Below are 27,584 nucleotides of genomic sequence, written 5' to 3' on the forward strand. Positions count from 1 at the left end.
GTGCATGAACTGGTTCATTTTTGAAAGAACTAGTCCATTTCGTAGTAGCCCTATGCTAGGATCACATGTTGCGCTGTAGCGAGTAGAAAGCTAGGTATTTATATCCCTCGGTGTTCACTGTACAACTCCCAGCCTCTTCGCCTGTAGTGGTGAATACATCATTGTGAAAAGGTCGGAAAATGCCCCTTTTCAAAACTCGGTTTTGGCTACAGTGCTGAAAATACTTCCTTTGTTCCTGCTACAATCTGTAAGCCCTTATGCTGCAGTAGGCTGTGCATTGAGACATTGCTTGCCCATATATATATGGTGATGATGACCTACTTGAGAAAGTAGAGAACCTGTGACACAGAAACCTTTCTTGTGGGTGGAATCCTGGCCAGAGTGCAAAAGGTCCACTTTCTCTCGGCTCGTGTCTGTGGAAGGTCAGCACACTTTTAGGCCTAAACTGGACATCGCAATCGCGATAAAATGTTTGTTTTCTCAGATGTAGAAGTAGCCTCAAATGTTGTACTCCAAGAAAAAAACTTGGGAGGGTAACCTACTTACAATTTGTTTTGCCTTAATGTTTTCAAATCTATTGTGCTTCGGTCATGGTTGCCAATCGGGGACTCTTTCCATTCCCTTTTTTAATTTGTATTTTTCGTAATAGGGCTGTTAACTGCCTCCAACCTCATAAATAGGAAGTGACATCCGAGGAGTGCATAATGCTGATCTATTACAAGCAAGAAAAGAGCATATGAAAGGTTGTGTGTTTGTTTTGTTTCTTGAAAAAGACATCCAAATGAAACCTTTTCAATTGTCGCCTTTACTTCTGCAATAGAAATTCACAGGGCACTTCCGGTCCTTCGCTGTTACGTTATGTTAGCCGGATTTGTATAGCGCACAGCTGCCCCAGCAAAGGGGCGTCCCTGTCACTTTGAGAACTTCTCCTAATGAAATAAAACCGTCTAGGGAAACGGATTTAGTCAAGCCAGCAGAAGTTATTCCATTATCACTTAAGCACAGGTCATGGAAGGAGCGCAGATGAGTATTTTTCGCTCTTACAGCAGAAATGGCATTTTTTCGAAGAAAAGCAGCAAAAGATCTAATAACTGTGATCTCTCTCCATGTTTGGACTTCCTGTAGGCCCGATGAAATATAGGGTAAACTAATCGTATTTCTAAAATTACTAGGAATATGGTTCTTGAAATCGGTTTAATTCTGGTCTCCAGGATTTCAGTGTTCATTGGTGTGAATTATTCAATAGTACCAGGGTAAAGTGGGTACCCGAAAACCAATTGGGTATAGTTACCGACGCTGTCAACTGACCAAACCGAGGCTTTGTCTATGGGATAATTGGGCTGTCAGATGTTCAGATGATGGTACCCAGAGGCTGCCGTTATCTTTTCGTGCTCCCAGAAAAGAACCAAAGATATTTATTTATTTATTTATTTATATATATATATATATATATATATATATATATATATATATATATATATATATATATATATATATATATATAATATCTATCTATATATATCTTTTTTTTTGGTTTGTTTTTTTTGTCCTCAACGTACAGAATAGTCCGTGTCCTTCCCCCACCTCACTAGAAATTCTAGTACAGTGCACCTGAAACAAACCAGGAGCTGTACTGTCAATACAAACGAGCCCTGGCAAAGCCAAAATTACTTGCCTTTTTGGACCGATTTTGGTTTTGCCAATGTTTCTTAGTCTTGCTGTACAACAGTCTCCCTGATGTGCAGCATGGCTAAAGAAAACTGAAAAAGTGGTATATGACGGGGGATTGTGGCATTTTGTAGGCGTGCATGCCTACAAATTCAAGTTCTATTTAAAAAAGAAATAGAAGGGGGGGAGGGGGGGTCTGCGATGGGGCGGAAGAGGAGGAGAACCTGAAGCTCTCAGGAGTTTGAAGGAGACGCAGTGGGTGAGAGGAACCTGGGGCAGGTGGGGAAGCCCATGGGCAAGAAGGGAATGGAGTACTAAAAGAGGGAGAGCACAACATGGAGGGTGTGGGGAGAAGCACACGTGACAAACCATAACACAGTGTAGGAGGAGAGAAATGCACAAGGGAAACAGTAGGACAGCAGATGCACCATCGTGAAGTGCTTCACCTAAAGTAAAAACATAGTGCCTGAAAAGCAAGCAGTGGCAGCATCGAGGTTAGCCAATCAAAAGAGGTGGTAAAGAGTATTTGCTTCATGGGAGTGAAATACAAGATTGACGAGTTGGGACATGAGTAAGCATCAGACAAATGATTGACAGGAAAGCCAGCCAATGGTGAGCAAGAAATGGGTGGGCTGAAAGCCCCTGAAAGTTCTTGGTAAGCCCACAATGTGTTGCGCAACAAGAGGCTTGTTTGCGGTCTAATAGGCTCAGCCTAGAAGTGGAAGGCAGACCTATAGAGATCGGACTATTCACCATGACCCTATGAAATATTTGGGTTAACTCAATGCTCCGCTTGTTTTACATCTGTGGCTCTGAACGCCAGATGCTTCGAAACCCAGCCTTCATCCTGGTACTGATGTGTAAACTCTAAGGAAGCTAGTAAATGGACACATACCTGACATGTTCTCTTTTGAAGCATGGAACTGTGTATGGGGTTAGCAGGACATTGAAGTTTAACAAAATATGAGCTATAAAAAAAATACTAACAGTGAGTGCAGTAGGAAATGGTCTTTCAACGTACAGTGGTGAAAATAATTTGGAGATAATTGAACATTGCGCTGTGGATAGCGATGTGCACTACCTAGCTATTAAACCTGTAAGGTAGCTCAATGGGTTGAGCACTTGCCGGTGGGGGGGGGGTGCTGTTAAAGGGGGAGGGGAATATGAGATCTATACAGTTGGCCTATTTTGTCCCAGATCAATTAATGGAGTACAATTGACATGTAACAGGATCACCTGATATTTACAACACTATGAAAACACAAACCCATTTTTCTTATTACAGAATTAAGAAGCTAGTTCGAGAATATTATTCTACTGCTACTCCATCCTGGTGAAAATGAAGCATGTGGGCGTGGCGAAGGAGGAAGGTTGCTGAACGGGCAGGACGAAGGGAGACCATGCGTCTTGGATCCAGGAGAGGAATTTCCTGCAATTGAAGGAAGCTTATACAGGTGTCATTCTCTTAGGCCGAAACGTACGTTTGATAATCAAATCGTTTGCTTACGTATTCCTCCTTAATCTTAGCTGACCCTATCTGCAGAATGAAAGGAGGGGAGTTACTTGGTCTAATTATTGATGCAGACGGGACCTTTCTAACCTAAGTCCACCATAGGGTTGGCAACTTTTTGTTTCGGCCAGTCCTTTTTTTTTTTTTTAATTTTTTTTTATTACCCTAGTCATATTTCCATCCTATAGCAGTAATAGTGGAAGCAATACATTCCCAACTGGACCATGGCTATGGTCTCTACATGTGGCCAAATTGGAGCTCTATGGATTGAGTGATGTTTCTCCAGTGCCTGATTGCGGCACTGGTTGGCGTTGGACAGGGTCTTCTCTTAGGTATCCTGACTAAACTTTAAGTACCTGTAGGGGCTGACACCCCCCCCCCCATACCTGGCCGCTGAACAAGCATGGCATATCCTGCTTCTGCCCCCGCCCCCACACACCCCCCTTAAGCGTCTGTAGAAACCCATGCATTGTCTTATGGTCCATGCTACACTTCTCTGGAGTGATTTAAGTATTGTGAAACCTGGAATATTTTATGATCGCTCTCACTCTAGGGGTTCCAGTGTTCTAGGCCCCAAGTTGTCCAGTGGTTCAAGCAGCAACGGATACACAAGACTAAACCAGTGGAGTAAGCTCATGGGGGAGGGGGGATGGGAGGGTATGAAGATGATTTTGAGACCCGGCAGGGATATCGGATAGGCGACCAGTGTTGCTGCTGCTCGGAGCCCTGCTTGCAAAGGTTGGTTTATTCATATATAATTAATTGTGGGTCCGAGTGCTGTACCTTATCAAGATGTGTAGTATTGTCCATTGGTCATTCAAAAGGTTGTACATTAGGAGGAACGTTTTCTGAGATGAGACGCCCATCATTGTGGGTACATTTGAATAACTAAATGTGGGTACAATCGAACAGTCTCAACTTATCTGGGAGGAGTAGCGTCGCTCCTAACAGTAGCAGGTTCCAACTTCGTCCTCTGGCCATCATATGTGGGATGAAGTACCCCCTGCCACACAAGGATATTGGAAGTTACTGTGGAGTTTGTTACCTGTGGAATGAGGCTGAAGGCCAAGTTCCATTATTGGGTCATGGAACTCCAAGGTGACTTGCAATATACTTAGTGTGAAAGGGGTATTTTATTGCTTAAAATACATGGCCACACGATCACTCTTCTTGCAAGCCTCTTACATCCTTGGTGTCTTGCTCCTTCATATGAAAGTGGTAGTATGGTTAGTAACTTGTTACAAAAATATATTCGAATCAGTCGAAGTCCGAATAATGAAAGTGCTGTGACTCAATGTGTAGAACAAAGCAGCGTCATTTTATTTTTCATTCAACGACCTTTGGTGTGGAAAAATATCAACATTGCCGTGAATGGCTCCTTTCTGCTTATCGCTGTTCGTTTTTATAAAAAACAGATCATAAGAATGAAAAGTCAGTTTTCGTTTTTGTGCTCTGTTTAAACTGCAGCTGTAAAAATACGCCCTGACCTACCTTTCACGTTGGTGCTGGCTCTGGCAGTAGACATTGTGACATCAGTATTACCTTATTACATTTGAGCAGCTATAATATTTACGGGCGCCAGTAATGTACCCAACTATGGTTGGATATTTGTTACAACATTTGTTTTAGAATCAGTTTAATACAAGTCAGTTTATTTATTTTTTAAAAAAACAGTAGTATGTAGAAATGTATAAAGAGATGTTCTAACCTTTCTATAATTACCTGAGGAGTGCAAGAAATAAACCTGTTGCTATGACTATCTCCTTTCTGCTTGTCACTATACAGCTAGAAAACTAGAGCAGAAGAAAAACTAGGTTTGTTTTGTTCCTTATATGGCTTCTTTAATTGTGCTCCGTGTCATAACCTGCCTTTTCCCGTAGGTTGGTGGTTCTGGCAGTAGGCATTGTGATATCAGAACTCTTGTCCTGGCATCATTTCTTTATAACCGACTGGGTGCGTCACAAGTCTCAGACCGTTTTTTATACAGGGATTTCAGAATCTTATGCATTACAAAAGTTGTACGTACACTTGTCTGCGATGGACATCTAGATAACGAACGTAAGGTGGCTTCCTCAGGTAAACGCTTGCCAATGACTTCTGCTGTGAATGTAGTTTAAATCGCAGCAAAGGCATTTCTGCTTTCTTTGCTTCCAAAGTGACTAAATGGAGTATTCTAATTTCTTACATTTATAAACAGATGTGCATAACGTAGCACTATGTAAATGAGAAAACTTGATCACCTTCCCACAACCCTGTCAGTTGCATTGATCTCTTGCTTCTTTTATGAAACATACTATTATTGCAGAATCTTGGAATTAATGTGAAATTTATACTGTGAAAATAAGCCTGTCAATATGTAGGTTATCTAATTTAATATATTCTAGCACTTTGTAAGTCCCGTGTTTTATATAAAAAAAAAAAAAAAAAAAAAAAAAAAAGACTTCAAAGTCTTGCTCTCCAGCAAAGCAATAGTATGGTGCAATAAACGTCGATGTAAGCTAATAACTGAACATTTCAGTGACATATGGCTCAGACATAAAAACTGCAAATACAGATGTTTTAATCATGATTTTTCCAGGGCTTGTAATTCTGCTCCGTGATATGCCTTTCACAAAGCCTGCTACCTTGGACGCTATACAAATATACTGAATCTAGAGGAGCAGACCCATGAACCCCTTGTGGAACTGGGTCAGTCAATATTTTAAATCCAGTGTGTTCTACAGAAGTATAAGTTAAATAGTTGTTTAAATGCCTTGCTGATATAGATTGATGTACACCCCAATCAATGAGTAAAAGAAAGCACTCTGTATCTTGTAAAAGGAGATCAATTTTATCAAACATATCAGTGAATGATTAAAATATTCTGCAGCGGTGCTCCTATAACAAGTGAACGCGCAAAGTGATGGAGACAGTTAAACGAAAAAAACAACCCAAAAGTATGCGACGAACAAGAAACTGCGATAGGCTCAAATTTGTTGCAAAGTGCCTCATGCTATTAATGTTAGTTGTGGAGGAACGCTCTGCTCAATTAGATTCTTGGTATGGTTTTAAAACTCTTTGTGAACCCCTGTCTTCTGCAAACGAAAGAACTCGTGTGTATAGATTTCTAGCTGAGAATCGAAACTGAGCTATGGTTCAGAAAAATGTTAACCTGGTTATTTGCTAGGGTATAACCAGGTCTGTCCTTGCAGTTGCATGCTAGCTGGCTCTCAGTAAGTGCTGGTAAGCCTTCGTGTAGCCATGCACTCTATAACTCCGCATAGATTAGCATGTCTGACTTTCCAGCCTCACTTTTGTTCATTTGACCCTTTGGGTTTCGTTCAGTAATTGTGTACTTCCAATGATCGAGACACTAAACTCCATGCGGTTTAGTGGAGTGAAAGAGTGCATTTTAAATTTGATCTAAGAGGTGTGTGTGGCTTGGGCATCTAAAACACTGGACCATGTATGTTGAGCATGATCACTACGCTGAGGAATACTGAAGATAATGTAAAATTGATTTAGTGGTGTTCATTATAGATCACTTGAGAATCAGTTTGCCACACTTCTTTGCACACATTTTTAAGACTGTTTTGTCGATATGATTTATTGTGGATACAGTCGTTAAAAATTTTGAAATACTTGAATGATGCTTTGTGCTGAAGGTAACATTTATACGTGTCCTTACTTTGAAGTGTATTCATAAAACTCCAGTGGTTAAGGATATATGTGCATGAGGCTCCACTGATCTGTCTTAATCAAACTGTCCAATAAATATTTTGGGCTATGACTCCAATTGCTGTGCACGCGCCGTAAAATGAAGCGGTGAGTTTAGACTAGTCTTTGTGAGATTCCTTTGTAGACCATTAGTGAGGGTAGATAGACACTACACCGAGGCACAGGAGATCAGTCTTGTGCAAGTGACAAATTATTAAGGTTTGGTGACTTAGTTTAACGTAAAGTAACGAAAACCTGTTGTAGTATTTCTTTAAGGAGTTTTATGAAGCACTTGCATGTTACTGAACAGCCATTTCAGAGCACTATAAGAGGAGAGGAAATGACCGGAACAATAAGGTAAGTTAAACGGGAAGAATACATCCGGGTAGGGATGAATAAATGGTCTAAGAAATAAAGAAGAACTCGCAGGCTGTTTAAACTGTGTGAGAACCCAGGTGTGTGATGGAGTTACTTCATTTTAACAAGTGGTTTAGGAGCTAGGACACCAATAGACTGCATAAGTGAACAGAAAGGTGTTGCAGTCTTTCCGGAATTGGCAATACCCCTCTTGATTTCTCTAGGTGAGGATCAGGTCCGTTCAAAAGCATGCACCCAGAAAATGTAGTGATTTGTCTTACCTTAGTCCCTGTGGCATGTGTTGACTGACCTTAGATTCCATCTTGGTTGGTTTGGTGAAGCCAGCCTATGAAGGCAGTTTGGGCCACATTTGTGAAGAACGTTGTGCATGATACATAGAATATTACATTTGAGCCTGTGCTCTACCGGGAGCTAGTACAGATTCTGCTGGGCAGGTGAGGTGGGGTCAGATTTCCTGAGGTTGAGGTGATTCTCACTGCTTGATTTTGTATCCTTTGCAATTTCTGAGCTTGTGGGCCTGCAGTAGCCCAGTGTCAGCAGGATCAGTTCTCTGGTGAACGCAAGAAGATGCGAAGGAAAGAGGACCAATTACTTTTTTCTAGCATAAACAGTTAACCAATTGGTGTAGTTGGTCCCATTTACTTTGAAAGTGTGTGATAGATTTTGAACTGCTATATCTCGTATGGGCAGGAGGTGGGTCTCTGAAGCTAAGAAACAACTGTTACTGTGCAGTCCTAGATAGATCAGATTTGTAGGTAAAGTATGCTATCTCATCCCATGCACTGGCTTCCAGCAGGGGGAGTAGACCTAAGTGGCCTTTAATAGGTAAAGCGTCTAGTACCATTAACAAGCAGAAGTGGGGAGTCTTTGATACACTGTAGGGACGCCACAATCGTTGGGCTTTGTACGTAGTTCAAGAGACCTACAATATGGCTTGTATGACGTTCAGTAATGGGAGACTGGATAAATCCATTTTTTACATCCTTTTCAGGCAAAACACTTCAGGCTTAAGGAGCTCATTGGTTGAAAGCAGAGGGCTCAGTCGAAGTATTTGCAGCTTGTCCTTGAAGATGACTGGTTTTGATAGGCTTAACTTTTACATGACTTTGTCAGGATAATGTGAAGTTTGGGCTGGCTAGTTACTGCTAGATGTTTAAAAGGGTCAAGCTTCAGGAACAAACAATACATCAGGTGGTTTCTGACCTGTCACTCGATATCTAAGACCGAGGTAGAGGGACTGCTCCGCTACAGCTGTGTGTCATCCACATCTTAGAAGACCGTTTCTGGCTTTAAACAAAACACTCCTACAGCGATTGGTTGTTAAGCTATCATGTTGCTTGTTTTCACAGGGGCATCCAACATGGATTCTGAGATGGAGACCGGCATGCAGGAGATACTCTTGGACGATGCTGACGAAGACTGTGTGGAATTTAGGCTCCTTATGGCATTTGCCCAAAGAAATTTATCTGACAGCAAATTCCAGGAGCTTATCAAAAACCGCCACACCCGGGTAAAGGATGAAAAGAATGGGAAAATCGTAGAACCGTTGAATGGACATGGTGGAAAAGCCACAAGAGCTATTAGTCCGACAATGAGATTGACTTCCGATTCCAAGCATACCAAAGTAGAGGGAAAAAAGAAGAATAAAGCTGGTTGGAAAAGGTTGATCCCTCAGTGTATTCGAGGAGAAAAGTTGGAGTCTGGCTTTATTCAGGAAGGGGAGCGACGGGGGATGAAAAAGGAAAGGGGCACAGTGGAGTCGGAGACATCTGTAGAGAGTGCTTTCAAGCAAGAAGGTGAGTTGGGATCAATGCCTTTTTGTTTTAGTGATTTGATCCGAGGCCTGTGCAGGATGTTCAAAATGACATCCCAGGCCAACCGTGACAAATATGCTTTTAAATTACCCAAACAAAGTAATTCCTGTGAAAAGTACAGTCACCGCTGTTGAAGTTATTTTATAAACTTACTTGGAGTTCACTCATATTTGCATAAAATTTCTGGGAAATAAACTCCTTCTTCCTATATCGCATTGGGAAATTAGTTTCCCTATTGGTATATTTGCCCTTCTTTGAACAATTTACACTTGTAAGAAAAAAGAGTAAAGAGCACGGACTTGATTACTGGCATATTAGTATAGTTTGGTCAAACGGTGGCATAGTTATCCTGGGGATCCCAAAAAGGACATATGCTACTTACTAAAGCAGGACACAAGGCATTAACATACTCTGTGCAAACAAATGTGCACCCTACGGTATGTATTAAATAGCCTATCTGTAAACGTTAATGATCTGGATGATATAATGTAAAGCGGTGATGGCTGGGGTAGGAGTTAGGGTAATAACTGAGGAGTTCTATTCAAAGTATTTTTAGGTCTTATGTAGGTTCTAGCAGACCCCTTGATCTCTACTATTTTTGCTCACTAATTATATATAATATGCATGAAGTGTTCGTATACAGAATTTATTTATTTATTTAAAACATTTGTATAGCGCGGCTGACACCTTGCAGGTTTCCTGGCGCTTAGCAAATACTCTAGACTAAGGGGAACTGGCGGAAGAGAGCAACTAAGGGTTAGGTATTTTAAGGGAATAACCAGGTTTTGATATGTTTCCGAAAGGGGAGGAGTTGTGGGATTTGACGGATTTCGAGAGGCATACTGTTCCACAGCTTAGCCGCTGCGACTCGGAAAGATCTGCCCCCCGTCCTGACCTTGTTGTATCTGGGAACAGTTACCAGGCAGGCAGAGGCAGAGCGTAGGGTTCTGGTGGGGGTATACCAAGTAAACATGGCCTGCAGAGGTTTGGGTCCAACTCCGTGGAGCGCTTTAAAGACGAGGCAAAGAGTCTTGAACGCCACTCGTTGCCTGAGTGGGAGCCAATGTAGCTCGGCTAAGGCCGCTGTGGCTGAGGATCTTCTGGTCCAACCAAGAACTAACTTGGCTGCGGCCGACTGAACTCTTTGGAGTCGGTCCAGTAGAGCAACTGGGGACTCGAGTAGCAGCGCGTTGCAGTAGTCCAGGCGGCTGAGAATGGTGCACCTGACTATCTGCTCTCGGGCTTGTACTGGGAGGAGTGGCATAATTTTGCGCAGGGAGCGCAGGAGAGCTGAGCAGGTTCCCACAGTTTTTGCAACTTGTGTTTCTGTGCTCAGTTTATTATTCAGTGTGGCCCCAAGGTTGCGGACTGACGTGACTGGCAGAGGTTTATCTGGTGTTTCCGGAGGCCAGAAATCGCAGGGGAACTGGCGAGGTATTCGACTTCCCGCGCAATACAGCACCTCCGTTTTAGAAGAGTTGAACTGCAAGGAGTTCTTGTGCAACCACCCAGCCGTCTCCCTTAGGCAGTCATGAAAGGCTGCAAGGGGGGTAGAGTCTTCTCCCTCCCAGGAGAAGATGAGCTGGGTGTCGTCCGCATAATTAATTGTTTTGAGTCCATGGGCCTTTATTAACGTGATCAGGGGTTTTAGGTACACGTTAAAAAGGATGGGGCTGATGGAGGAGCCCTGAGGGACCCCGTGGGGGACATGGGAGAAGGTGGATTGAAAAGGGGGGAGGGACACAGCCTGCCTCCTGTCCCGTAGATAGGAGTGGAACCATAGCAAGGCTGTGCCTTCCACCCCAGCCTCACAGAGTCTCTCCAACAGTATCCTATGGTTAACCGTATCAAATGCGGCAGACAGGTCCAGTAGGATCAAGGCTACTGCCTGGCCCCTGTCTGCCCGCATACGGAGGTCCTCCATGGCTGTCAGGACAGCTGTTTCAGTCCCGTGGGCAGGGCGAAAACCAAATTGGAAATCGTCCAAGATTTGATTTTGCTCCAGATGGGCGGAGAGACAGGCGCTAACCCAACGTTCGGCAATATTTGCCGGGAATGGCGAGAGACAGAGATAGGCCGATAATTGGATAAACACTCGGGGTTCAAGGACGGTTTTTTTTAATAGCGGGGAGATTAGAGCCTGCTTCCAAGTAGATGGCACTGATCCGCAATGTAAGGAATGGTTGCAGATCTTACGGAGAGTAACAAAAAGGTCAGAGCCAAAACTCTTCCAGATTTTTGGGGGCAACGGGTCAAGAGGGGAGCCTGAGGTGATCCCGAGCGTCAGCCTTTCAAATTCAGTTTCAGAAATGGGGGGGGAACTCCCATAGCTTTTCCTTGGGGGGCTGACCGGAGTGTACGAGGATCTGGTCACTGGTACAGGCCCTTGCTATGTTAGGGTCGCAAGATGGAGGGGAGGAGTTCAGGTTGTGGATAATGGTTTCAATTTTGTTTTTGAAAAATGACGCAAGGTTATCACAGAGGGCTTGTGTGGGAAGAGTGGTTTTTGTGGCACATTCAGGGTGGGTGAGGTTTTTGAGAATCTGAAAGATACTTTTTGAGCTGTTGTTAGCGTTGGTGATTGTGGTACAGAAGTGGTTAGCTTTACTCTGGGCAATTGCAGCTTTATATACCTGGAGGTGGTGTTTCCAGAGTGCTTTATTAGTGTCGGAGTAGCCTTGTCTCCATTTTCTCTCTGATTGTCTGCAGGCTAGTTTGAGAGTTTTCAGAGAGTCGTTAAACCAAGGAGCTGGAGCTCTGCTCTTATCCTTACATTTTTTCTGGGGGGCGAGGGAGTCTGAGGTAGAAGAAATTATTGAACAGAAGGCTTTAAAATTGTTTTCAACCGAGTCAGTGGGGGTGAAACTGTTATCCACATTAAATACAGTGCCAGCCGCTCTGAGTTTGTCAAGGGCTTTCCAATCCCTATACAGAAAGTCGGAGGTTGTACTGTGTGGAGGCCTTTTAGCTCTATCACAGAAAATGTGAAATTTAATAAGTGCATGGTCGGTCCAGCACATGGGCAGGATGTCGCACAGATATACTAGCTGAGGGGAGGCAAAGATTAAATCCAATTGGTGCCCAGCTGTGTGGGTGGGTTTGTTAACCAATTGCGAGAGTCCTACACCATCACAGGATAGTAATAGGTTGTTTAGTGCACTGTCCAGGCTTCCATTGGGCCAGAGATTAAAATCTCCTAAAATGATCAATTTGTGGTGGGAAGTGGCCATGTTGGTAAAAGTGGTGAGCAGCGAGTGTTGCTGTTGGGTATTGAAGGCACCCGGAGGGCGATAGCAGATAATGGCCGTGACGGTGACTCCAAGATGACATTTTATAGAGAGGCCAAGGAGTTCCGTCCCGGCAACTGGGTCTATGTCTAGGGTGCCAACCGACCAGGATGCTCGGAAAATGGCGCCCACTCCTCCACCACGGCCCTTTGGCCTGGGGAGATATAGTATTTTATAATCTTGAGGGCACGCCAGATCGAGGTCGATATTGCAGTCGGCAGTGGTCCATGTCTCGGTGAGGAACAGTACGTCAAGGTGATAGGTGTCAATGAGCAATTGAATTTCATTGGCGTGTTTAGTAGGCAGAAGACGTTTAAGTAGGTATTTTTTTGTCTGTTCTTAATTTCACATTCATTTTGGATATTTTATTTTAATTGTTTAAAAATAGCAAAAACAAAATGTGAACAGAAAGGACACCACTGCCCACCCCTGCAAACTCTACGAGGGTCCCTCCTGATCTCTCTTTCTGTCTCTCTCGCTCTCTTGTCAAAGAAAAAGGATCAGAATAGTAATGTTTTTTGTTGGTTTTTTTTGGTATCTTTTTAATTTTCTTTATCTCTGTATTTTGAAATATCTTTCGGCTGCATTGAAGTCATAACCTTGCTTTGTATCACCGCAGAAGAAGAAGCCACTTGTTTGTTAGGTTGACTTTAAATACAATATTTTTATTCACTTATAGCGCTTTTTTTCTTTTTTTTTTTTTTTCTCTCTTGCAATGGAATTTCTCAGTCCACTGGTAAGGATAAGCAAAAAAGAAAAAAAACGGAAATGTGACTCTAAAAAGTATTCCACTCTTCTGTATGAACAGGCTGAGAAATTCACAATTCGATCACTGTAAGGAGCCAGATTACTGGGATTTTTTTAAAATTATTTTTTTTACATCTAGAAGGTTCAAAATGGGGCTATTCTTAAAATCCTACCTGTCGCGAGGTCTCCAGAAGGACAGGTTGATCTATGCCAATCCAGTGCTTACTACTTTGGGTTAATTTTGAGACTGACTTGGTCTGGTGCCCCATTTTTGCCTACCAGGTGAATGTTGGGCCAGCTGTTAAATATTAAGACGGAACCAGGAAGGACGATGTGGGGAGGAGACGACCAGAACAGGCATACTACCAAGGGTGACAAGGTGGTTAGGGTCTTTGCTCCTCTTGGTGGTGCTTTGGAGTCTAGAGTGACTTCCCTTTTGAGGTTCATGAAGGTTTTTGATTGACTTTTGCTAGATTCTGCCGACGAGCACTTGAGCCTACACATGTACAATAAGTCTTCGCCTTGATAGAGACCATCCTCTTCCTACCAGTGAAGAGATTCAAACACACCTCAAGGGAGCCTAGCAGAAGCAGAGTTTATAAAAGTGCTTTCTGGTTTCTTTCTATTCCACTAGAAGCAAATAGTTGCAAAGGCTACGGCTGCAACTTTGGTCTCCTCTTTTGAAGGCAGGCCCAGAACACTGGAAATGTAATGTTGCTGTTAACCAAGACTTCAGATAAGGGTTAGAAGTTGGACTTTTTAAATCAATATTTTGATAAGTTAATGGTAACAAGGCGTTTTAGGGAATAATAATGTAATTTTTAATTCCTGGTCGGAGTATTTGTAAGTGGGTAAAAAGAATGAATAATTTGTTTAATTTTATGACCATGGTTATTTTATGTTTCTTTATAGCTGGAAAGTCACGTAAATGAAACGGTGTACATTTTGCTTGAGGCTCCTGTTTGATTCGGGCAGCAAATTTTGTGCTGCTGAACTGTGCCTCGTACGACTAGGACCCTTCATGCACTGGTCAGCAGTGGTAGACTGCTTGATGGGACTCCCTGGTCAGAAGCTGACCTTTCTTTTGCACTGGGTGGAGGCATTTTCGATTCTGGAAAGTGCATCCTCTAGGCAACATCAATAGGACTGGAACCTGGGACCTATAGGCTAATTACTTCAAGCCAGGTTCCCTTACAAGGTCATGGAACTCCAAAGTAAAGTGCAATATCCACAAAATGTGCAGAAGTGGATATTTTGCTCATAATACATAGCAACACCATCACTCTTCCAGCAAATCACTTCAACCCTTGTTTACATGTTAAATTATACCCAGGGCCACTGTAAATGTGATGCAGCGGCATTTTTCATATAGATTTGCCACGCTTGTCACATAAGCCATCTGATGCATAATCTGCAGGTTTTAACTAAAAATGTTTGTAGCTCAAATGCTTCAAAAGTCACTAAACGTGCAGCAACATATGTTGCTGCGCAGTGGAAGGCCCTTTGCAAAGATTGACTGATCACCTTTCTGTTGTGTATTGCAATATTTGGGTGATAAGCCAGTACTAGTGAGGTGCAACCAGTGCCCAGACAGTGTTAACAAGTGTACAAATTACAAATCAAAGTATTTCCAGCCAAAAATGTGCCACATTACACTGCAGAATTTGCCTTTTTTGCTGCATAATTTACTCAACCCTGCCCCATAATTTGGCCCTTCTCCCTGCTGCATTATTCCAGTGGCCATGATTATACCCTAATAGATGTGTTGCTGAGGAATCCTAAACATGGGACCGTGTACGGTGAGCATGAACACACTAACATTAAGGGCCACATGATGGTCCTATGTTGTGGTCTCTCACAAAAGGCCTGTGAAATGGAGGTAGCCAATGGGTGTGTATTTGGTTGAGACCAATCGGATTGTTGCCTCGCTTTTATGGGCCTTTCAGGGATTTGTTACCTTTTGTTGTAGTCAACCTGTTTATCACCACCTAGCCTAACTGTAAATTCATAACTAAGCTGATTGATCGAGAATTTGTGAACAGCTTATTAAATTTGTCATGTCTAGTGTTTTAGTTGCCCTTAAGGGATGTTCCCTCAGTGTTCAACCACTGGTTTCTAGGATATTTGATAACCTTTTTCATCCAAAAATGCATAACCTCTAATCATGCAAAATGGTAGCATCCTACCCTGTAGAGGCTAACTCTGATGCCACAAACTAAAGCTGCAAAGTATTAAAGCCCGTGGCAGAAATTGCTGTGAGAAAATAATGCGGATACCTAATTTCCCCTCCACAGTGATTTGCAAAGTTGATATAGGTGTATGAAGCCCGGAGAATTAATAGCATATACAATGTTTAATGCCCAGCAAGGGAAGGCAGTCCTAAAAAATGTTCCTTGGCTGTGTCTTATCTCATGGAGCTCATGTATCTAGTTACTTTTTACCTGGAATAAAAATGAGGAAGCCGTGACGTCTGTTCAATTCTTCCTGTCTTCTGTATTTAAGTGGCTTGCGAGCGCCCAATTAAAATGCAATGAAGATAAGTCTGAGATACTTTTGTTCGGTAATTTCTCCCCTGGTTTTAGAGATATGATATAGCCATCCCAGTTCCTGCCACCATCGTCTAACAGCTGTATTGCTAAGAACCAAGGAGTGTGGTTCGAGGATAATCTCTTTTGCAACTCAAGTAAAGACTATCAGGGTGCTGCTTTGGCCTCCTTAAAATCTTGAAGATTTCTCCCACTCCTTCCTCAGGCGGCAAAAGTCAGTGGTTCGTGCGCTCATTCACTCCTGCCTGCATTATGCTAATGCGCTGTATGTGGGTATTCCGGCATACTCCCTTAATAAACTTCAAGTGGTGCAAAATGGGGTGGCTCGCCTTTTGGGAGAGATTCCCTTAAGTAGCGTGCGAGGTTATCTACGCTCTCTTCACTGGCTCCCAATGGTGGCTCGGGTGAAATTTAAATCGATCACCATTGCCCATCGTGTTCTACATGGCCTGGGGCCAATCTATCTGCAGAAACTGTTCTCCTTTTATGTTCCAGGGAGACTACTACGCTCCTCCGCTATCCGCTTTGCAAAGGTTCCCTGTTTTCGTCGACATAGACTAGGTGGTGGTTCCCTTGCCGTTTTGGCGGCCCAGGCTTGGAATGCCCTACCGTTGGTGCTTCGCAGTGTTGAAGATCCGGTGGTTTTTAAAGAACTGCTTAAAACATCTTTTTGTTTAAGTCTGGTTATGCTCTGTTTCTCTATGCTTGCGCCGGGACACTCCTTGGAGTAGCTGTGCGCGTTAGAAGACTAATCAACATAACATCCCTTCCTTTTCTCAGTGGCTAATTAAAGTGGCATGGACAGGCCACACAATGGAAGATCTTGAAGAAAGTATTCCAAGTATGTAGTCTTTGCTGTACGTCCATTTTGTATCCATCAAAAGGAAGTCAACATACCTACAAACCTTGCTATCTAGCAGATGAGCAGCTCCTGTTGCAAAGAACAAGCTCAACTAACATCCCACAGAATGCAATCCAAAGAAAATGGGAGAACTCCCACAAATCTAGATTATCCACAATATAGGAATGGACTGGTTCCATGTTAATGTTTTCTGTACAAGAACATATGGATAGTGGTAGTACAGCTACAGTTTTTACCATTAAACAGGAAGTTACCATAACTATACACCTTGCCATCCAGAAGAAGAGCGGCTACTGTTCCAAAGAGAAAGTAACATCCCACAGACTACAATCCAAAGAAAATGGAAGAACATTGCAAATACAAACTATTTTATTATTTACTACAAGTTAATTTGTTCTCTGCATGAGCACATGCAACAGAAGATGGCTACTCAGAATAGTGAATACTGTGGATTACAGCTACAACATATGGTTTATACTGGATACCAATAAACTCCATGGACCCCTAAATGGGCTGGCCTAGTACAGACAGGCCAGGTCACAATGGCTTTACCATACAGAACAGAGACACCCGTTCTACCAGTCCTGCAAAAAATCACTTGTTGCCCCCTGTTTCAGACCTCTTTAGCCCCTTCTGTGGTTAAATATTTCTTGTGCATGGTATGTCCTTCGGACGTACATGAACATAACTTTATATTAAGAAATCATTACAGCTTCTAATATATGCAGTGCAGCTTGTAGACGTCCTGGGGTTCTGTAATGCTAAAAGGCACAAAACCTCTATTTACAGACTGACTGTATACTCAGGGAACCATTTGTTCATATGTAATGGCAGATGAAAGTTCATTGCACTACATATTAACCCAAACTAGTTCCAGTGTCTGCAAGCAACTTATTCACAATCTAGAAAAGGAAATCAATAGACCTTTTACCATGTCAAAAGAATCACGGTTATGCTTCTTTTTTTTCTTTTTCTTTTTTAATACTTTAGGTTCATAAATACTGTAGAAATCAAATTTCTTACCAACCACTGATTGTCAGCTGCAAATGTCTTTTCCAATATTTGCTGCGGACAAATGTATGTGACCACAGCCCATGAACAATAATTTAATAGTGCCGTGTGTTCGAGTATACATCGCAGTATGATGTACATGAGAGACTTGTGGAAAGATGTGAAATGGGCATTAAAATTACTGTGATTCAAATAGAATGGTAGTTTTGTTGGCCTGGGAGAATGGGCAATGAACTGTTGGCGCCAAACCAATTTACTGTATGTTTTCAGGGTTTTAGCAAATTAGAAAAAATGACTGCTGTATTCATGAATGTGGGACACTATAAAGTGCTAACTCTCCCAAAGTAATCTTGGGGACCACATGGTATAATCAGCCTGATGTGGAATGATCTTACCTAACCTCTGTTTATTTTCATACAGTTAGAAATTCTTTAAATTTTCTGGATTTTTTTAAATCACATTCCGAAAATCTTTCAGGTGATGCAGATCCAAAGAAGATGTTGGATCGTTTTGACAGTGGGCCGCAATGCAGGTGGAATGATACCAATCACTCATCGGACCCGGAATTCCAAAGTCTGAGCCTTCCTGACAGTGTGGAAGACGACATAGTGTCAGGTGAGCAGACAGAATTTCTACAGGAGGGTGTAGGATCAGAAAATCTGGTTCTTTTGAGATTTGAAACTTGTTATGTAGATAAAAAAAATTAGTAAAATGACAAAGGAAGAATATTAAGAGGCGGGGCTAGGATGCAGAAATGCCTGTAACTCGTCAATCTGGTAAAGCAAGAGAGGTAAATCTGGGAGTGTGGGATTTTTGACCGACGAGGCAAGTGCAGCAGACCGTTGGAGCGTCACCAAACCCCACCTCTCCTCGCTGACAGTGCAGCAAGCATCAGAAAAATAAAATGGTAGTTAAGAGATTTGATTACCATTTTATTTTTCAGTTCAGCCTAGCTGAGTGGCAGTACTGGCTGGGGCCATCGCTGCTGATTGGCAGCAGGGAGCATTGTTGCTGCTCTAGTTTAAACTGTGAATGTCCCTTTGGCCAGATGTCTTGCAACAGCCTGCCTGACATGCACATTTTACACCTCTCCAGTCAGCTGTGTTAGACACTCAGGAGATCTGGGTTAAATCCATCATTCTTTTGCTCACCATGCCACCTCAGTTTTAGACATGGCCATATGCAAATCGATCTTGACCCTGTGCCTCATGGGAACAGTCCAGCCCGAACTGCCAAGCCAGGTCTTCCCTGGACTGGAAACAAGCATCCTAGGACCGGTTTCGGGGACCTGGCTTGGCAGTTTGGGCTGGACTGTTCCCATGAGGCACAGGGTCAAGACTGATTTGCATATGGCCCGGTCTAAACTGGGGTGGCATGGAGAGCAAAAGAATGATGGATTTACCCCAGATCTCTTGAGGGGGGGGGGGGGTGAATGTTTTGATTTGTTCTGCATTCCGTCCATCAATTGTGTGTCTTTAACATTATTAGCAGCATGGGGATTAGTTTGGGGAGTGGTTCAGACTCATTGCTGCCGTGGAGCCTCGGATTACAACAGTATCGAACAAACCAGGACGAAGTAGTGTGTAAGTAGTCTATTTTTTTTTTTTTTTTTTCTTCTTTTTAAAACTGCTTTCAAACCCACTTGTAGGCAGTGTGAGAAACTTGCACTGCCATGGTTCAGCTTAAACTCTACCGGTCTCAGTCATAGCCCATTATAAACACTGTTTATAATGGACCACAATTGAGAGCTGTGCTGGTTTCTCAGTGTCTGTAAGTGGTTAACAAATTTCACCCTACCGTTTTATGTCCGTGGCTGCTACTGCAGCAGACCGAGCTGTGAATGCCTCGTCGGCACAACATATGTTAACTGTCGATTTTGGTTTTCTGCTCATGACAAGCACCAGAGTCTGAAGCAATTGTGTGGCTCAAGGCAATCTTTATTTCAGAGTTTCCCTTTCTAAATCTCTTCTCTTGGTTTGACTGGATGTGCCAGCTCTTAAACGTTTAAATTGCTGAAACAAATGTTCCTTCAGAATTACTTCGTCCTATCTTTGTTTTAGACTGTAGGAGAATCTTAAACACCATGATTCTCTTACTTATGTAAAAAATGTTGTCATATATTTATTTATTTTTATTTTTTATTTTTTTTGTTCTTTGTGATGGATACTTCTAAGTCCAGATACCTCCTCTTTAGAATATCCCTGATTGCTAGACTGGATCTGGATAATTCTGCAGCAATGCTCCTGCACTCCGATTAGATGATGCCACGTGGCTCCACAATGACTCTTTACCACCCTGAAAGTGACGCAAATAGACTCGTAAGCACCACTTCGTGCACTCGCATCTGTTCCTTTCATTCTGCGCCCTGCAGTATGGATCTGGAGTTCTAACCCCATCTATGTTAGTCTTCCAATTGCTTCAAAATTTACCTCCGACAATGTGCCAGGACAGATGTCTCCCACAAAAACAATAGTGTTCAATCTATGCAGTGACTATAGGAAGCAGATGTTGGCCACAGACTTGTAGAACATGTCTTTGGTGTTTGGGCTTCAGTCACAACTCAGACTTTGCAATAAATGTGCCCTTATGTTCCTGTAAGCAATGCAGGAGGTCAATCTATTCATCACCAAGCATAGAAAGAGTTTGATTTCGAAACGGAAATCCTGCTCCAAGTCAGTGCCTCTCACGATGCTGTCCTGTAGCTTGGCCCATGTAAAATCCTGTTGCGCCTCAATATCTTCCTACAAGTTGATGACTGGCAGTAAGCACAAGAAAGATGAGCGGAACCTGGCCGCATCCCACTTCTCGAAATCCGAGTAAGGCACAAGGATGTCACAAGCCCCTTCTGACTTGGAGCTGATCCTGCGACTGACGTGACGCGTCCTTATTCCCTTGGCCGATCTTTATGCTGCAGCAAAAAGCCACATTCAAGGAGGCAATGCTGCAGCTCCTTCAGACTCTTCCTTGGCCCTCTGGTGTGCTTTCGGGCCTGAAGGTGCTCTAATTGGACATCTCGGTGCCAACATATCCTGTGGGACCTGTTACAAAGCGCTTTCTGACACGGAGTCACACTTCACTCCAGCCCCTGGGTCCACACCACCAGTTCATTCCATGCTAGTTGTGGATGGAAGTAGAAATGTATTCCAAAATGTGTAAAGGCAAGGTGCCCTATAAACAATCCAGCTTGCAACACTTTCCATTTTCACTGTTTAGATGTCTATCCTTAGGAAGACAACATCTCTCGGACATGAAGACAACATCTCTCGGACATGAAAAGAGCATAAAAAGAACAGACTCTTAGAATAAACTTCTACACTCTTGCAGATTGGTTTAATTTCCTAATAGGATTGTAGTGTCTCAACCATATGGCCTAGATTTCGAGACAGACATAGATGGGTGTTAAAGGGTTGTCCTTAACATGTATATAAAACTGTTATTTGTGCACAGGAGTGACGGCGCTTTAACATTTGCCTTGTGTAGCTTTGACACTCTTCTTAAACTTGAGCTGGATACTTTGGTCCTCTGAGAGGGTTTGTCTTCATTCTGGAAGCCGTCTCTTCTGTGCTTCACGTTATTGTAAGGTGCAGACTTAGTCCAGTGAGACAGCCGACTTCACACCAAGCATTAACCTCCTAGATACATATGTTGAGCAGTCACACATAGGATGTCCAGATGAAGTCTCTGGACAGACCAGGGTTGATACTGATGCCTATGCTGACTCAACCTGCGCCGGCCCCAGATGTAACTCTAATGTTGGTCTCCAATCCTAAACTGTCATTGGACTGTTTCAGGCCAATGGTGCACTAAAAGGTTACAAAAGAGCAATAATCAGCAATAATCAGTAAAAAGTATGTTCTCGCAGAGTTTTTACCACTGCAATATTTCATAATCTATTTCATTCAAAAATCCTAAATGTCTATGAAAGCAAAATAGTGGCATCCTATCCAATGGAAGCTAACGATGCCACAAACTAAATTTGTAAGGTATAAGTGCCCAGAGCAGAAAGTGCTGTGAGAATTATGCTGTTTCCCACTTACCTCCACCCATGATTCTCAAGCCTATACCGGGGGGGGGGTTATAACCCATAGAATTAATAATAAGAAAAAAAGGATCATGCCCAGCAAGGAAAGTAAGCTCTTTAGTTCTAAAAGATAGAAATGTTCCTTGGCTGTGCTCCATCTCACTGAGTTCGATGTCCCTTCCATCTCTGAAAGGCAACATGGAGCGGCCTGAAAGAAGAATTTAAAGTATACAACCTATGCTGTAATTCCATTCTGTATCTATCAAACAGGAGGTCACCATACCCATACACTTGCCATCCAGCAGAAGAGCTGCTACTGTTCCAAAGAACAAGAGCAGGTAACATTCCACAGAATACAATCCTAAGAAAATGGAAGAACATCGCAAATACAAACCATGTATTACACTCTGTACGAGCACATGCAACAGAAGATGGCCACTCAGAATAGTGGATACTGGTGAATACAGCTACAACATGATTTATATTGGATACCAAGAAACTCCATGGATGGTCGTACTTCGTCAAAATTTTGTGCCCTTTCCACTCTTTTTTGCCAGCAAATTTGTGTGATCGCAGCTCCTTAAACTCCCAGTTCTTTCCAATGAAGAAGAGTGCCACCTGCCAACGATGGTATGATGAACCTGGAAGAATTGAAGAAAGGTGAGTTATGGTCCATGTGACCTTTCCTGCTGTAGGTGGACTGGCCCGTCTGTTTGGCACCAAACTGTTTCAGATGGGTATAATTTTGCTGGCCTAAGAGGCAGAGTGACTAACTACCCAGTGGTTTTGTTTGAGCCAAACCCATTTGGTGTATGCTTGAGGGTTTTTTTTTTTTGTGAACAAATTTTATTAGTCAAACGTACAATCAGCGCAGCTCTGTACCCCAGAGACATCCGTAGCATCAATGAATCACATCTTGACATTGATCGGTTTTCCATATAATAACAAAAGAAGAATACAGAAGGGCCATGCATAAAAAATACGACCCAATTGAACAAACTCCCTCCCCCCCCCCCCCCCCCCCCCCCCCACCACCCCACACCCCATCGAACCACCAGCCCAAATGCTTTAGGGGTTTTAGCAAACTTAAAAACATCAATAGGTTCTTAAATGACTACTGTGTTAAGTGCAATCCACTCTCAAAAGAATCTTGGTGACCACATGGTCCCATCAGCCTTAGGAGCAATTTTGTTACTGACCCTCTGTAACATCCTTTCACACAGCTAGAATTTTCCAAATCTTTTTACATTTTTATTAGAGCAAATTCTGATATATCTTTCAGATAATGCAGCATCAGATTCAGAGACGGTGGCACATATTGCAGACCACTTGGTGGAGATCCTCCGTGATGCACCTGATTACTCTTCAGAACCGGTATTCCGAACTCCGGAATTCCCAACTCCGAGGCCTATGAGAAGGTCCTTCAGTGTGGAAGCTGACGGAGTGTCAGGTGAGCAGACAGAAATTCCTAGTGGAGGGTGTGGGGTCAGAAAAGCTGGTTCATTGAGAATCTGAAATTTGTTATGGAGATAATTAATTTTTTTTTTTTTTATTTATTTTTTTTAAATTAAAATGACAAAAGAGAAATGTTAGGGGGTTGGAGTGGTACGCAGAGATGCCAGTGGCGAGTCAAGCATGTAAAGCAAAGGAAAAGAGTGGTACATTTTGGGGTCTGGGATTTTTGACAAACAAGGCAAGCACAGTAGACGGAGCTGTGCTTGAATTGTTGGCACAGCATATTTTAATTGTCAATTGTTTTTTCGGCTTGTAATGGGCACAGGATTTGGAAGTGATTGTGTAGCTCATTGCAATCTTTATTTCAGAATTTCCCTTTATAAATCTTTTCTTTGAGATAGATGTGCCAGCCTTTGAATGAAAAATGGTTGTAGCAACTTAAACTTTCAAAGTTAATTCTCTCATCTTCTTTTTGAACTGTCTGAGTTACTTTACTCATTCATACACGTTTTAGTCCTGCCAATGAGTTTGAAATGGTTTTGTGTTGTCTCCAGATTCTCCTAATCATGTCAAAAAATGTTGGTCACTAGTTTCTTTTTCTGATGAATACCTGAAGTGCAGATACCTTACCCAGATAGATGGCTCCGTGATAACTACGCACCACCCTGGAAGTGACCGAGAAGAGACTACTCCTATAAGCGCTACCCCTTGCACTGACATCTGCTCCTTTCATTCTGCACCACCTTGGTGCGCCACTTCCTACTTTGTCTGTCTTCTGACCACTTCAAAGTTTATTTCAGAATGTGTACCAAGAAAGTAGTCTCCCACAGAAATAGAATTTAATACATGCGTGAATGCAGGTAGAAGATGTTGGTCACGGACCCATACAATTTGTGTCTTTGGTGCTTGGACTTGTCACAACCAAAAGCTGTGCTATAAATGTCTTCCTGCACCTAGGCTATACAGGAGGTGACTCACTGCTCTGCTTTTGCTGAGCATAAGAGGTTGCTGTTGACACAGCAGTACTGTTCCAAGTTGCAGGGCCACTCGCAATAACGTTCAAGTAGCCAGTTCTATAGGCAGTCCTGTTCCCACACAGACTTCCGGTAAGTCAACAATGTTCTATAAGCAAGAACAAACCCCTATCCCAGTGCTTAATTTGAGGCAGTGGTTTCCGGTGCTTGATTCTCCATACCAGCATTAATGACCGTCCCATTGCATTATTTAATGATTAGCACAATAACTGTTTTATAATTATAGATTAAAAAATAAATAATACTTGTTATACTAATTCTATAGCTTTGGGTGGCCTAGAATAGTCTGAAATGTCACATTTCTAGGAGTGTGCTGATTAGTAGCTGTGTTGGCACAGATATTGGCAGCACTGCCAGGGACAATGGGTGGTGCAAGTTGCAGTGGCCTCCTGTGACGGGTCCAGACACTTGCGTTTTTACAAATTAAGCACTGCCCCCATCCGGCTACTTAACATCAGATGGAAAATTCATAAGGGATTATAAGCACCTTTTGACTTGGACCCAGTCCTGCAATGACTCTGTGCACCCCAATTCTCTAGGCTGTTGTCAACCCTGATGTAAAGGGCGTGCTGCAGCTTCTTCAAATAAATGCTTCTGGTCCCTCTGGTGTGCCTTCAGGGCACCATGGATTACAGGAGGCTCTAGTTGGACTTCTCCCAGCAGGCACACCCTCATGCTAACAAACCATGTAGGACCTATTCCTGAATCCCTTTCCAATCACGCCCCAGCCCCTGGATCTACACCAGTCCATTTAATTCATGTGCTTACCCAGACTTCTGCGGCCCCGGATGTGACTCGAGCACTGGTCTCAAAACCTGAGCCATATTATGCCTGCTTCAGGTCAATGTCTCACTATGAGGTTACAAAAGTGCAACCAGACTAATACTTGGGTTTTGTATCTACACCAGTACATTTGGCGGAGAGGACTTAAACTGAGACGGGTCAAGGAATTCCAGATGTTCCCCACAATACTGTTGACACGGCAGGCAACCTACTTCCACCCTTTTAGACCCATAACTGGCTATACCTGGATTGAAAATTCCAGTTGGCTAGATGCATAGCGAGAGACTGCTCTGGACTCAGAACCTGGCAACCAATGGAAGTATCTGTGTGAAGGGCAGCAGAAGTGCTAGGTTTAGTTTGTTACTGTTGAAACAAAAGTAGACTTGTTAACTGAGATCCTTAATCATGTCCTACCACTATTGTTGTTCAGCTAGACTCTCCTGGACAAACCTATGTCTTCCTGGTTTATACTGTGCCAGATGACATACCCTGCCCCTGGTTAACTCATGCCTGAAAGCCTGGTGGTAGAGGAGTCCAGAAGTAAAGTCACTTCTAATGTCTTTCAGAACAGTCCTCCAGGAAAGAAAGTCTAAACATGTTAATGTCTTAGAAAAGAGCATGTTCCCTTGGGCCAGTTTATGCCAACAACAGTGTACTTTCTGTAGAGGCAGGGCCTTTGCCAATAAGTTCTTGCTGGCTGTCCTGGAAGACTTCAGAGCCTTGCTGTCATGATGAGCAGTATGCAGCAAAGAATATCGTATATGCTAGACTGGACAATGAAGACTCTGTTGGCAGAGCTACTGGTACCAGTCTAGTGCTTAGAAGGCATGGCTGGATGAGATCAACCGGGTTTACAGGAGATATCCAAGTATCTTTGAACATACCTTTTCATCGATCTGTATTGTTTGGAGAGATGGCTGATGTGGCATTCAAAAGATTTAAAGACAACCAAGCCACAGCACAATCCCTGTAAACCATGTCTCCTGACAAGCAGGTCCACCAAAGTGCAAGAGGTTTAGTGATTATTCCAGGTGCCTACCTTACAGACCACCCTAGCCCTCCCAGCTTCTATGTATGTATTTATGTGTATTGTATTCCTAAACTGCAAACCTAGCCGGAAGGGAGCAGAGCAAAGTACATGGTCGATGACCACCATAAAGTCGACAAAGGGAGAGGAAGCTAAGTTGTGGATGATTAATGCATTATGATGTATTTTTTTCAGTCTTCAACTATTTCCTAAATTTGAAAAGTGTGGGGCAGTCCTGATGGATACTGGGATGAGGTCCCAGATCATGGGGGTCATAGATGGAAAGTGACTGTCTTATTTGTACTTTTTTACACTTAGTCTGCAGTCTGATGGTGTCCTGGCCATGGGTGTGCTGAGAACCACCAGAAGGGTGAACTTCTCAGCAAGCTAAACGGGGGTACTGGTTATGATGGCTTTGGGGATGGTGCGGGCTGGCAAGGGGACCCAATGGATTTCCGTAAAGATGGAAATGAAGTGATCCTACTTCAGTCCATAGATGAGACCTGCTGCTGAATGTAGGATGCCCCTAATGGGTGCTAGTGTGGAGTCAGACTCACAGGCCTATACTCAGGCAGGATATTTTTCCTCCCCGGTTGGAAATCAATCCTGTCAGACATGGTGGTCTTGCAAATCTTTCAAATGGTCTTAGCCTTGCCTTTCATTTCCTCCATGTCTGTTTTCACACGAGTGGCTGTCAGGAAACCATTCTGCAATTTGTTGTAACAAATCCACCTACTGTTGGCCAAAGGTGGCCTCAAGTGGCAGAAGTGAGGGGTGCCATTTGCACTACCTCGAACTGAGGACAGAGGCCTCTGGCATATACTGGGCCTCTGAGCACTGACTGACTGTTGTGCAGAAAAAGAATTTCAATATGCTCTCCATGGACTCGTTCTCCTCTGGTTTCAGGAGCCTGGATAGTGTCCTTGGACTTGTAGGATGCATATTTTCATGTTCGAGGCATGTGGGCTGCTGAATTCATATCTGTGCATAGATCGCCGCCTAGTGTTGGGTCCGGATGATTGCACATTGTTGTCCTGGAAGAGTCTTCGAAGTATCACGAGATAGGTGACTCCTCCCCTGAACCACAGTGCGCATGGGCATCCTCTCCATCCTTAGATTGTTTTTTCCGCCATTGGGTTCGGATGTGCTTATCTTGGCTCAAGTTAGGAAAATTCAGTTTAAGGCCAAAAGGCCTTTAGTTATCGTCGGTACTGTTCCCGTTCGGTATCGACTAGTTTCTTTAGTGCTTTAGCACCTTCTTCAAGCTTTTCGGATCCGCTTGGTCCGAACATCGAACTTCGATCGACGATGGAATCAAGGACTCCCTTCAAAAAGTGTCCTTTATGCCACGCGAAATACCCACACATCGACGTCCACCCGGTATGCAACAAATGTCTCTCACCGGATCACGATGAGTCGAAATGTATGGCCTGTGCCCGATTCCGCTCGAAGAAGACTCTCCGGAATCGACGGGCAGCGAGATTGGAGGCGCAGCAATCGGCGCCTGCCCCGGCCAACATCTTTAGCACCGAGGACGCCGAGAGCGTGGAAGACGTAGACTCCAGCCCCGCTTCCGAACACGACTCCCGATCGGAAGACGACGATGAGGTGATCTTTCAGGGAGAAGAAGTCGTCGAAGAGGTAGGAGACTACGATGAGGCTCTTGGGGCCGAGGAAGATAGCTCCAGCGAGGAGCTAGGCCAACCCGTCGATACGGAGGCCGAAAAAATACGTCGTCATAAGGC

General features: G+C 43.3%; 1 protein-coding gene across 10 annotated transcripts in view; it reads left to right on the plus strand.

Annotated features, from left to right (window-relative positions):
- Positions 1–27,584, plus strand: part of LOC146854297 (uncharacterized) — a 175,933-nt gene that overhangs the window by 46,276 nt on the left and 102,073 nt on the right. For 5 of the 10 annotated variants that reach the window (XM_085652085.1, XM_085652082.1, XM_085652083.1 and 2 more), the window contains 4 exons: positions 2,954–3,145; positions 8,602–9,048; positions 17,997–18,134; positions 22,823–22,990. In XM_085652085.1, coding sequence (XP_085508211.1) covers positions 8,613–9,048; positions 17,997–18,134; positions 22,823–22,990 — 742 coding nt within the window. In that variant the 5' untranslated portion in view covers positions 2,954–3,145; positions 8,602–8,612. Of the gene's footprint in view, positions 1–2,953; positions 3,146–7,176; positions 7,232–8,601; positions 9,049–17,996; positions 18,135–22,822; positions 22,991–27,584 lie in introns of those variants that run through there. The other 5 variants (XM_085652088.1, XM_085652086.1, XM_085652089.1 and 2 more) reach the window with 3 other exon arrangements.

The sequence above is a fragment of the Triturus cristatus genome, chromosome 4_1 (assembly GCF_964204655.1).
Source record: "Triturus cristatus chromosome 4_1, aTriCri1.1, whole genome shotgun sequence".
In the NCBI taxonomy this organism is placed as follows: Eukaryota; Metazoa; Chordata; class Amphibia; order Caudata; family Salamandridae; genus Triturus; species Triturus cristatus.